General features: G+C 40.5%; 1 protein-coding gene across 1 annotated transcript in view; it reads right to left on the bottom strand.

Moving 5' to 3' along the window:
- Positions 1-4,278: 4,278 nt before the first annotated feature.
- The window catches only part of slc6a17 (solute carrier family 6 member 17), a 47,910-nt gene continuing 39,320 nt past the window's right edge, over positions 4,279-12,868 (bottom strand). The window contains 1 exon segment of the mRNA XM_061788433.1: positions 4,279-12,519. Within this exon segment, the coding sequence (XP_061644417.1) occupies positions 12,157-12,519 (363 nt within the window). The 3' untranslated portion in view covers positions 4,279-12,156.

Raw genomic sequence — 12,868 nt, 5'->3', positions numbered from 1 at the left:
TTTATTGATTTGAAAACGGCCTACAGGAATGGAACTTTGGATTAAAACCACTGCTCAGCAGAAGTGAGAGTGCACAATTCGTGTATGTGGTAATGAAACAAGGTTAAGTTCAGTGTGGTCAGTGCTGACCTTGTGCAAATAAAGATCTTGTTCCCTACTATAATGAGTTAAGTACTGCTTTTAATCCTCCTGTTGTGTTGCAGGTCAAATTGAGCCATTTAAAAAAAAAATCTATTTTAAGGATGAAACCTCTTCTGCTTGACTTAAAATGTGTAATCAACATGGTTAGTAAGAAAGTTAATGAGATATAAACAAGGTCCATTGGGATTGTTTCTGTCTTTCAAACACTTTTGGATAATTAAACATACCCCGGGTCAAATAAACCCAGGTACATAATTGCTGTGGCTAAGTAATGAACACAACAGGAGGGTTCTTTGCATTTAACAACAGGTGGTAGCCTCCATGGAGGGACCCAGTGACGAACCTGCATGTTGTAAGCTTTAGTTGTGAGAGAAGTCAATAGCAAGAAACCATGAATAGAAAAAAAAGTTACAACAACTAATTCCTGTTTATTCACGATAACGGGAATTGTATTACACTATTACAGTGGACCCCCGCTATTCGCAGGGAGATAGGGACTGGGCCTGACCATGAATAGCAAAAATCCACAAATAATTGATGGCCATTATAATTGCTGGAAAAACAACAACAACAACAACAACAACAAAACATATCCATCCATCCACTTTCCGTACTGCTTATCCTCATTAAGGTCACGGGCGTGCTGGAGCCTATCCCATCTATCTTTGGGCGAGAGGCAGGGTACACCCTGAACTGGTTGCCAGCCAATCGCAGGGCACATATAAACAAACAACCATTTGCACTCACATTCACACCTAGGGGCAATTTAGGGTCTTAATTTAACCTACCATGCATGTTTTGGGATGTGGGAGGAAACCGGAGTACCCGGAGAAAACCCACGCAGGCACGGGGAGAACATGCAAACTCCACACAGGCGAGGCCGGATTTCAACCCGGGTCGTCAGAACTGTGAGGCAGATGTGCTAACCTGTCGTTAACCGTGCCAGCAAAACAGAATACAATGATTTGAAAATACATTTCAACCTTTATTAAACTGAATACAATACAGAGACAAGATATGAAATTTTCAAACTGATTAACGTCATTGTATTTTTTTGCAAATATTCACTCATTTTGAATTTGATGCCTGCAACATATACCAAAAAAAAGCTAAGACAGGGGCATGTTTACCACTGTGTTACATTATATTTCTTTTTAACAACACTCAATAAGCATTTGGGAACAGAGGACACTAATTGTTGAAGCTTTGTAGGTGGAATTTTTTCCCATTCTTGCTCGATGTACAGCTTCAGTTGCTCAACAGTCCAGGGTCTCCGTTGTCCTATTTGCACTTCATAAAGCACCACATATTTTCACTGGGAGACAGGTCTAGACTGCTGGTAGGCCAGTCAAGTACTTGCACTCTTTTACTACGTAGCCATGCTGTTGTAACACTTGCAGAATGTGGCTTGGCACTGTCTTGCTGAAACAAGCAGGGACGTCCCTGAAAAAGACCTTGCTTGGATGGCAGCATATGTTGCTCAAAACCTGTATGTACCTTTCAGCAATAATGGTGCAGGAGCGCACTTGGGTTCTACAGCAGGATAACGATCCAAAACACACCAGCAAGTTAACTTCTGAACGGCTTAAAAAACAAAATTAAGGTTTTGTGAGTGGCTTAGTCGAAGTCCGGACTTGAATCCAACTGAAATGCTGTGACATGACCTTAAAAAGGCCATTCATGCTCGAAAAACCCTTGATTGTTACTGAATTAAAACAATTCATCCAGGAAGGAGTGGGGCAAATTATCTCCACAGAGACGTAAAAGACTCAGTGACAGCTTTAGAATATGCTTGATTTCAGTTGTTGCTGCTGATGGTGGCCCAAACAGTTATCAGCTTTAGGGGGCCATTACCTTTTCATACAGGGCCAGGTAGCTTTGAATAATGTTTTTCTTGAATAAATCAAATCACCATTTAAAAACTGCATTTTATATTTACTTTATTTATCTTTGTCTGATATTGACATGTCTTTGATGATCTTAAACATTAAAGTGGGGAAACAATGCAAAAAAAAGAATTTGAGCAGGGGGCCAATACTTTTTCATGGCACTGTAGCTTTGTGAGCGATTATTTTGACGACACGAGTGGGAGATTGTTATGGCACACACCGCTTTGCAAGCGAGCACAAGGGTGTCATTATGGCACACATACAGTAGCTTTAAGATAAATTTTGACTACACAAGGGTGTAATTGTTAAGCACACATAGCTTTGTGAGAGAATGGGGAGGCATGGCCCAAGTTGCCATCTCCCAATCTGAAGGTTGCGGGTTCAATCCTGAGCCCCTGTGACTATGTTGAAGTGTCCTTGAGCAAAATTTTGAGCCCGCGCTTTGAGGACCTTAAAGGTAGAAAACATTGGTTTGACTACACAAGCATTTGATTGTTATGCAATACATTGCTTTATCCATCCTTCCATTTTCTGAGCCGCTTCTCCTCACTAGGGTGGCGGGCGTGCTGGAGCCTATCCCAGCTGTCATCGGGCAGGAGGCGGGGTACACCCTGAACTGGTTGCCAGCCAATCGCAGGGCACATACAAACAAACAACCAGTCGCACTCACAGTCACACCTACGGGCAATTTAGAGTCTCCAATTAATGCATGTTTTTGGGATGTGGGAGGAAACCGGAGTGCCCGGAGAAAACCCACGCAGGCACGGGGAGAACATGCAAACTCCACACAGGCGGGACCGGGGATTGAACCCGGGTCCTCAGAACTGTGAGGCTGACGCTCTAACCAGTCGTCCACCGTGCCGCCTACATTGCTTTAATGACTCATAAATAGAATTTCCACACGTAGCGGACAATGGAAGTGTAACCGTTGTGATTTCATTTGTGACTGTATGAATGGTTGCCTGTGAGCCAAATGTGTCTCTCACTTTGGCCAGAGGCCTGGTGGAATCTGGTTGCAGCTGTCTTTTTAAAATCCACCACATAATTCCTTTACGGTATGTTAATAAGTGATCCTATGATGTAAAAAAAATGATGGCTAAAGCAATAATGTGTAATAATCCATCATTAAATTAACAGCTTCATAATCATTTTGATGGCACATCAGCGTGTAGTATGAAGAATGTTGCCATGGTGACCTAAGATTGAATTTTTTTGTGGTCGTATATTAGTGGACTATTAGGGACACCTACTTGCTGTTAGTATTTTGGGCCCTTTTGCATCCTTGTCAGTTATAAAATACACACTTCTATTTTGCAGCAGTTCCTTACAGTTGCTTTAATAATGCCTTCCATACACATTTTTAGGCATTTCTACACACAGCTAAGTGAAAATTTTATTGGGGATTCAAATATTATTATGAATGTATAATAAAATACATTAGGAATAAAAAAACTGTTAATAAAATGCATAATTAAAATACATACAATTATACATATGATTGATGATATGTTTCAATATATAAAAACATCATGAATTACAGTAAATACATTAAGTCATTTGTCATTAATAAATACATAATGTAATACTGGTACATTTGAAAAATTAATCACAATGTAATTGTGAAAAAAAACATGAAAAAACACGAACATTAAATCAAATTTTAAAGATGAAATAAATTAAAATAATGTGACAATCCATCCATCCATTTTCAACACCGCTTATCCTGGTTAGGGTCGCGTAGCGCTGGAACCTATCCCAGCTGACTTCGGGCGAAAGGCGGACTACACCCTGAACTGGTCACCAGTCAGTCGCAGGGCACAAAATAATCTAATAAAATCAATACATTTTAAAAATCGATAAATAAACAAATTGATAATGAGTAGATTTTAAAATGATGAAATAAATATATTATTAAATCAATTTAAAAAGTCCTGAAATACAGGTTAATTGAAGCCTCTAAATTGCCCGTAGGTATGAATGTGAGTGCGAATGGTTGTTTGTTTCTATGTGCCCTGCGATTGGCTGGCGACCAGTTCAGGGTGTACCCCGTCTCTCGCCCGAAGATAGCTGGGATAGGCTTCAACACGCCCGCGACCATAGTGAGGAAAAGTGGAACGGAAGATGAATGCATGAATGAAATCAGTAATAAAATAGCTTTGAACCCTCTTATTCGATCACATACTGTACATGTATCCCTAAAGGTTGTCTTAAAACATGAATGTCCCAAAAGAGAGCCCACACAAAGACATTTATTCAAATCAATCTTTTTATTTTTCATCTTAGGTTGTACACTTTGAACCCCCCAGCCCGACCCAAAAAAAAAAGAAAGAAAATCTATCTTACTGATAAAGTTTCTCTTTGTTGCAAGTGTGGAATCCAACACATTGATTGTTTACACACCACGAGTGTACATCCCAGGAACACACTACACTTTGACACCACAAAAACCTACATGGATTTTACACACTGTACTGTACGCTCGCACACGCACACACACACACACGCTGACAGACAGCGAACCGACAGTAAATGACCTACTGTACATCAAAAAATAGTTGCAAATATACAAGTATTATTTACAGCTCAAGTATAGACTGATTCACATCGTAAATAGATCGGAATGTACATCGAGATTTACACTTTTGATACAACAAATAGAAGGGAACTATGCTTTGCTCACATCAAGATTGAAACTTCTGGTCGATTCATTTTCGCTTTCGCTAAGACACGCACCCCATTTTTACAGAGAACCCCCCCCCCCTCACACACACACACATTCGTGGGGGTTAGGAACCGGGTGCTGCCGCAAATAGCGATTTCCACTAGTAAATGACGCCCCCCAAATGTTTATGATTGCCTATATTCACAGTTTAAAACCTAAATATACCCCAAACCATAATCCCAAAACACTTCTAATACAATTTCAGTCATATTTCAACATTACTTAGAAAAATAAATGGCTTCCAGATCATTTGATTCAGAAATAATGCAGAGGAAGTGCAAGGACGCTGGCATGTATGTTGCCGCTTCACAACCCCTAGAAATAACAATTACTACTTCCAACTAGCTGTTTTATGACTTTTTTGGACCTTTACTGAAATCTTTTATCACGTCGCTATTCGCCGTCTAGCCGGCCATCAGCCTGTGGCCAACATTAGCTACTCCTACACTAACATAAAGGAGCAGGGTGTTTTGGTGGAATCTTGTGGCATTTTAAGTCATGACGCAAACAACATAAAAATACAGGAGAGGTGAATAGATGAATTTGTGAATGGTGTAGGGCTTAATATTCTTGTCCGACAAGCTTCACCCAAAAAGCCTACACAAACATTGCAACCAGGAAGCCATAGCTAGCCCGAGTACCTTATATCCATAGCTAGCGACGATGGCGCCTCACCTTAGAGCCGAACATTAGCATGTTGGTTAAAACGATAACAAACAACAGCCATGATATACTGTGTGTGTGTGTATATATATATATATATATATATATACACACATTAAAATAAGTGCATTGCTTACCTTCAAATAGCTAAAATATATATCCTAAACTTGTTAGCATGTGGGTAAAATAACATTAGCATTTTGATTAATGAGCTATCAACAGAGTTATCTTTCGAGATACAAATACATTGCACAGCTAAGCTTGGAGCAGACAAAGGTGTGCCTGTTGATTTTTGAGGGATTCGAATGGCAATGTGAATGGCCGCTTAGCTTTATTCAGAGCCGCCATTACATTTGAAAAAGTAAAAAAAAAAATGACAAAATTACGACCAAACCAAAAAAAATTATGAAATACAGTATATCATCAAATTCAACGCAGCGTCCACAGAAATGTGTCGGACTTTGTTGTTCAGTGCGGCACCATGATTGGTCACTCTGCCTTCCGGGCAGAAAGCTCAATTGAAGCTGTAGATACACAACACAACAAATAAGATGAACAGACCTCCGAATTGAAACTGTACGCATAAGCATGGACAAATGGTATACAGATGGTATACAGTGCTAAGAGTGGAAATTGTGTAGAATTGTGGTAAAATATTCAGACATGATGGATAAAAGGACACATTGTGCATCACATTTGAACATCCAACAAGTCAATAACAGCATGTCCTTGTATTTAATGTGAATTTGTGAAATATTTTGTTTTTTTCTTTTTGAATTGGCAATCAAAAGTCAAAAAATGAAAAAGTGACTGATCATTTCTTTTTTTTTTATCTAGCACCAAAAAAAAAAAAAAAGTAATGCGATTGGACAAACAGCAGTGAAAGTATTTCTTCAATGTTAGATGGACTACATGACGCCGATTACAATCATGTTTGAAACACGTTTTTCAAATATGGCTAATGGATCATTTGATAGATTGTGGTCGTGGCGGCTAACGAGCTAACACATCTTTACTAATGTTCTTCACCAAACTTCCTGGTCACATAAACCCGACCAACTAAATATTAAAATCAAATTCAGTCTTGTGGCCTGTTTTTTTCCCCATTCTATATCTTTGAGCTGAGCCTAAAATTGAAAAATTAGGTACTTCTCCGTTTTTTTTTTTTTTGTTTTTTTTTTAATTGCCAGTTAAAAAGGATGATATGCGGAGTATTGTGCCAATGCTAGCATTTTAGGGCTTTTAGTGTGTTTTCAGCCTTGTTCCTTGGGCCAAGACGAACAGCTGACATGATATATTCGTTTCTTTACCTAATTCGCTCTCTGGCCGGCTGGTTGGTTCCTAGGTTGTATTTTTAGCTCGCCGGCTGCTGGAAGCTCATCGCTCAGCAGCGAGACGCGGCTGCTGCTTTGTGCTCAGGCAAATGTGCTTTTGCTCAAATGTGCTTCGTCTCTCGCCATAAAGAAGACAAGATGACATCATGTAAAACTTTTCCTTGTACCAATGATTCTCAAAATGTGGTACCCATGTCGTGGTACGCAATAGAATCATTGCCTCAGTACAGTTCAGTTGTATTGAGCTTTGAAGTTCAATACATTTGTATTTATTTTATAAGAAATGTTATATTTTAAACATCCATCCATCCATCCATTTTCTGAGCCGCTTCTCCTCACTAGGGTCGCGGGCGTGCTGGAGCCTATCCCAGCTGTCATCGGGCAGGAGGCGGGGTACACCCTGAACTGGTTGCCAGCCAATCGCAGGGCACATAGAAACTAACAACCATTCGCACTCACAGTCATGCCTACGGGCAATTTAGAGTCTCCAATTAATGCATGTTTTTGGGATGTGGGAGGAAACCGGAGTGCCCGGAGAAAACCCACGCAGGCACGGGGAGAACATGCAAACTCCACACAGGCGGGGACGGGGATTGAACCCCGCACCTCAGAACTGTGAGGCTGACGCTCTAACCAGTCGGCCACCGTGCCGCCATATTTTAAACAATTTAGGTAAAATGGTGATTGAAATTTTATGTAGAATACATTTACATACAGAGTTTCTCCACCTATGACTTGGCAGCAAGTGGGTAAAAAGGTGACGACGGACGCACTACATGGAAGCTCTATGATGTCACGTCAAATGGAAAGAAGAACTGCATTGTTAGCACAGTTTAGGATTTGCTAACAGGTTTAGCTTCTGATAGCAGTCACATATTTGAAGGTTAGGCAGGTTGTCGACGTGGGGCCTTGGAGATGAAGTGCTGCCTCCAGTAGTGAAAGTAGAAAAAATACAAATTGGTCTTTAAGGGGACTTGCTTTTCTCTTCAGATGTTGGGCTGCTTGGGGACCAGTATCGGCTCGCCTAGTCGCAATGCCCTCGCACAGCCCCTAACCTTCACGGTAACAAACGTCAAACTCGAAATTGGTATGGGTGGAGAGGAAGGCGGGGTGACCAGTGACTCATTTACATGAGAAAGCACCACCCCCCGAAACGGGCTAATTTCGACAAGACAAAAAAATATATATATTATTAATGCTTGGGATATTTCGACGAAAACATGTTATAAACTTGCAATTAAAACACCTGGGAACTATTTTTAATTGTGAAAAACAATATGCAAAATATGTATACATTTGGGCTTTGTGTGCCATTACAACGCAGCATTATTGCAACTTTCATTTTTGTTGTGCAAGTTTTCACGACTTAACTGGCGAGACGAGCAACGACTTTACTTACATTTAGAACGTGTGTCACATAATTACATTTTAAAAGAGCAAACAATAGGAGAGCTCTTTTCCGAAACGCTCTAAATACATGTTGATTATTTGAATAAAAATGACATTCATTTAGCCAGGCCAGCAATTATACGAACATTAATTATTGAGAGACATTGGGTACAACTGAACGATATCATCATGATCATCATCATCATCATCATCATCATCATCAAAGTGCAATCGCAAGGCGACGAGACACCTGATCACTCTCAAGCTTTGGGACCCGGGAGGGGCCACAGCAAGGCTCCTTCATTGCTGGCCAGCAGAGACACCTAGCGGTTACAAGTGTGTACAGGAACAACAAACAGAACACGCATCAACACGTCTTTAGTACACTACTGCCGAATATTTAGGGCTATTCGGCTTTCAGGTGAAATTTCAAGATGAACTAAAACTGCACAATAAGCTTTACATGTGAACTTAATTTGACTGTGGGTCCAACAGTTTAATGTTTCAGTACTTTTTGCACAACTTCTGTTCTCTAACAAAGAGCTGAACAGCAAAACGTATTTGATTCATGAAAATGTATTGCAACCTTCTGATGACACTATAAAAGCGGCCACTGAGCTTTGATGGAGTGTCATCAGCAGGTTCCAACAGAGATACAGAGGGACTGGAAGAGTCACAAAAACACATAAGGAGACATCCACAGAAATGGAAAAAACAACACTGAACTTTGCTGTTCAGCTCCTTGTTAGGTAACAGCAAGCACCTTCACTGGCTCCCCATCAAGTTCCAGAGAGTGTTGAAACTTTTCCTAATGACCTAATCTATTGCGGGTTCTTGTGGTGATCAAGGAGGTTTGTGTAGTCCACCACAAGGTTGGGAATAAGGCTATTAAGAAGTCTAGATGTTCAACAGGACGTTCTAGTGAGGATCAAGGAGGTTCTGGTAGTCTACTACAAGGTGTGAATGTATCTTTTAAAAAGGTTCTAGAGGTTCTACAGAAGCTTTTAGTGATGATTAAGGAGGTTCTAGTAGTCCACTACAAGGATGTGAACATGTGCATGAAGAAGGTTCTACACATTCTACAGGTCTGGATATTCCACAGACGGTTATAGTGATGATTGAGGAGGTTCCTGTAGTCCACTACAAGGTTCTGAACCTGGTTATTAAGAAGGGACTGGAGGTTTTCAAGGTCTAGACGTTCTACAGACGATTCTAGTGATAATCAAACTTGGCCATTAAGAAGGTTCAAGAGATTCTACGGGTTTAGATGTTCTACAGAAGCTTCTAGTGACAAATCAATGAGGTTCTGGTAGTCCACTACAAGGATATGAACGTATGCATTAAGAAGGGTCTACAGGTACTACAAGTCTTGATGTTGTACACAAGGTGCTAGTGGTTATTAAGGAGGTTCTGGTTTTCCACAAAGAGGCTGTGAAGTCCAAAATTCTTCATTTTCTCCAGAACTCTCAGCCTACTAAAATCTGTGATGCTGTTTCCCTGGACATAAAAAAAAAAAAAAAACATTGTTACGCTTCCTCGGGTCCCTTGAAAGGTGCTACAGTATATAAATGTAAGCTATTAGTATTATTTTCATTATTATTATAAATATTATTCATATAATTATTATAAATATTATTCATATAATTATAAATATTATTCATATAATTATTATAAATATTATTATTATTATTCAAGGAGTTGGTCATGCTGAATGCTTCAACTAAACAGTAAATCGTTTCATCAATGGCTGAGCCAAGAGGTGCGCAGGTGACAACAACCTCCTGATGTTCATGGTATTTAAGACGTGTTACCAAGGCGCCACCACCCCGCCCCGGCCCCTGGGCAACACAGCTCTATTTTTACACGTTGAGGGTTCACCGGGGCCTCGCACACACAAAAGACTAAAGTCACACCTCTAATGCCCTCACCGAGCCGATCAAAGATGAGCCCTCGCACTTCATTAAACGGGAGGGGAAAAAAAGCCTCGTTGACTATATGGTGACATTTTGAATGTCTCGTATACGAACATTTGTGTCCTGTGAGTGCCTGCCCACTCATTAAGGGTGAAAGTAACAACCTAGTCAATCAATCTATTTCAGAAAGTATGAGCAAGCCCTTCTGCACTTCTGTCCCAACGTTACCAAATGGCCGATGACATGATCAGCTAGGCTGGTCCAGAGCAAAAGAACCACTTTGGCAATGTCAATGTCAAAAGGTAAGCAGAGCTGGAGTGTTAGCACAGATCGGCTAACAATGGCATAGCATTACTTAGACATATAAAACAAATATGTGGCTTATCTTGGAGCAAAGGTAATAATAATAATAATAGTAACAATAATAATAATAATTATTATTATAATAATAAGAACAAAGTTTATAATTATAACTGCTTTCACAGATTCTCACCCTTCCTTAAATGCCACCAGTTGGTTCAAAATGCTGGCGCACTCCTCTTAACTGGAACACGTAAAAGGGAGCACATCAGTAACTCCTATTCTGGCCTTATGTCCACTTCGAGTTCATTTTAAGATTTTGTTTTGTTTTTCTTTGTTTTCCAACCTTGAAATGGTCTCGCCCCTCTTTACCTCTCTGAGCTGCTCCTTCCTACACTCCTGCCCAGTGTCAGAATCTCAGAGGGGGTAGGGCTTTTTCTGTTGCTGGTCACAATCTATAGGATGACCTTCTAAAATGTTAGAGTAGAGCATGATTTCAGCCCTTTTTTTTTTTGGGTTTTGTTTTGTTTTTAAATTTGTTACTGTTTTATTCTTTTTAAATTATGTTCAATTTTTTTCAATTTCATATTCGATTTTTATTTATTTACAGCACTTTGTTTTTAAACTGGCTCCACAGTATTGAGATATTGAGTTGAGATTCAAATGACATCATCCAGAGCACTGCATTAAAAAAAAAAGCCACCCCAAAAAAAATCAATTAAAAAGTAAAACATATCGTTCTACGTTCAAGTGCTGGAACTCTGTTCTGTGCAGTGTTTGGTCAGTCGGTTTTTCTGGTGGTGTGGCTTAGTAAAATGTCAAGTATGTCAAGCACAGTAAACGAGTCTTCAGTATGTCCTTCTATACAATAATAATTATAATAATAACTGACGAATATTAACCTTTGGAATTTAAAAGACTGTGAGTGAAAGTGTGCTCTTTTCCACATTATTGTTACGTCTTACTATAAGGGTCCGTCAGCAGGCGCTGTGAATGCCCTTTTGGAACTACTGTACAGTATTAAATATTATTCTACCGATGAATTAAACACCATTTTGGAGGCCTCAACAAGGGTGAAAACTCCGTTTTTCAAAGTCCCAACACAATCACCACCAAAACTCACTTATTAGCAACACCTGGAAAAAAATTAACCCACCAACACCAGTTTCACTAATCAACACGAAATTGGGTGGACAGGTCTATCATGACACGACTCACCAAAAGGTCTCACGGGCACATGCTCGGAATTGAACAGGAAGGTGGCCATTTTTGTTTGAAGCAACCTTTTTGAGTGAATTCCAAGGCTCATACTTTGACAAACTCCTCCTCAGAGGGGACGCCAAATTGGCCTACGCTGTCTAACGTGGGCGGAGTATGGCGTCAAAGTTTGATTGGTATTTCGAGCAATGGCTATGTCAGATGGTGCAAGGGCCCTTTCATCACTTGCTTGGTAAGCCTACAACACTATTTTAACCATTAGACACAAAATTGAGTGGCCATGTCTATCATAACAGGCTTGAAGAAAAAGTCTCAGCCCGAAATTACATTTTTGTTTTTTGTTTTTTTGTTTTTTTAAAAGCTTTTTGGTCTACGCCATCTAATAAGGGCGGTGTCAAAGTTTGATGATCATTTGGAGGCTTGGCCATGACAAAGAGGGCCCTTGCTTGCAGCTTTAATTCTTATTTGTATTCAGCACATAAAGTTATTGAGCACTGGACAAACCCTGAAACTGATCCACCGGATGAGTAAAGGTGGGATGACAAAAAGAAAAGAAAACGGAACCTCTTTCCGAAACGCTCGGCACATTATAGCTCAGACTCGGGGGAGCCAATGTTCTGGTAGCCCGTCTTGGTGCTGGTCCCATAGTTGGTGTTGGTCATTTCCTGTGTGCCGCCGGGCCCCAGGTAGGCACGGTGGGGGGGCACGGGGGATGGCGCCTGGAGAGGGTTCTTGCCGAGGATGAAGCGCTGCTCGTCCTGCTCTCCCAGGTTGGACATGTCCTTGATCATGCCTTTGCGGTAGGACACGGACAGCTTGTTGGAACCATCCGACAGCCAGTTGAAGTGGCGGGCCACGAAGACCACGGGCAAGGGCAGCATGGCCACGGCGATGAGGGAGTAGGCCATGGCTAAAGCCCACGGAGGGTAGCTGTGGAAATGCTCAGAGCCCTGAACAGGTGGCGAGAAAACAGATGAGGCGGTGAGCTGGAGAAACCTCCCAACCTTCATTCCCAAAAGTCCAACCTCCAAATGATCCAATTTCACTCAATTGGTCCCAGATTATCATTCACAATTCACATTTATAATAAGTAATGATGATGATGATGATGATGATTACCATTTCTTCAGCTTTGTGTTCAAGTAAACAGGCCGAGATTTCACACTAAGTAAATTTGTGAATAAATTGATCAGATCATCCCTATTTCAGTATACAGTACATTGGTGCCTTGGTTTATGAGTTTAATTTGTTCTGTGACCAAGCCAGATTTCCGCTAAAAGATTTAGTTTTTTCCATTTC

This window comes from Phyllopteryx taeniolatus, chromosome 1 (assembly GCF_024500385.1).
Source record: "Phyllopteryx taeniolatus isolate TA_2022b chromosome 1, UOR_Ptae_1.2, whole genome shotgun sequence".
Taxonomy (NCBI): domain Eukaryota; kingdom Metazoa; phylum Chordata; class Actinopteri; order Syngnathiformes; family Syngnathidae; genus Phyllopteryx; species Phyllopteryx taeniolatus.
Note: the sequence above shows the minus strand (reverse complement) of the source record. Positions and strands in the feature narration are given on the sequence as shown.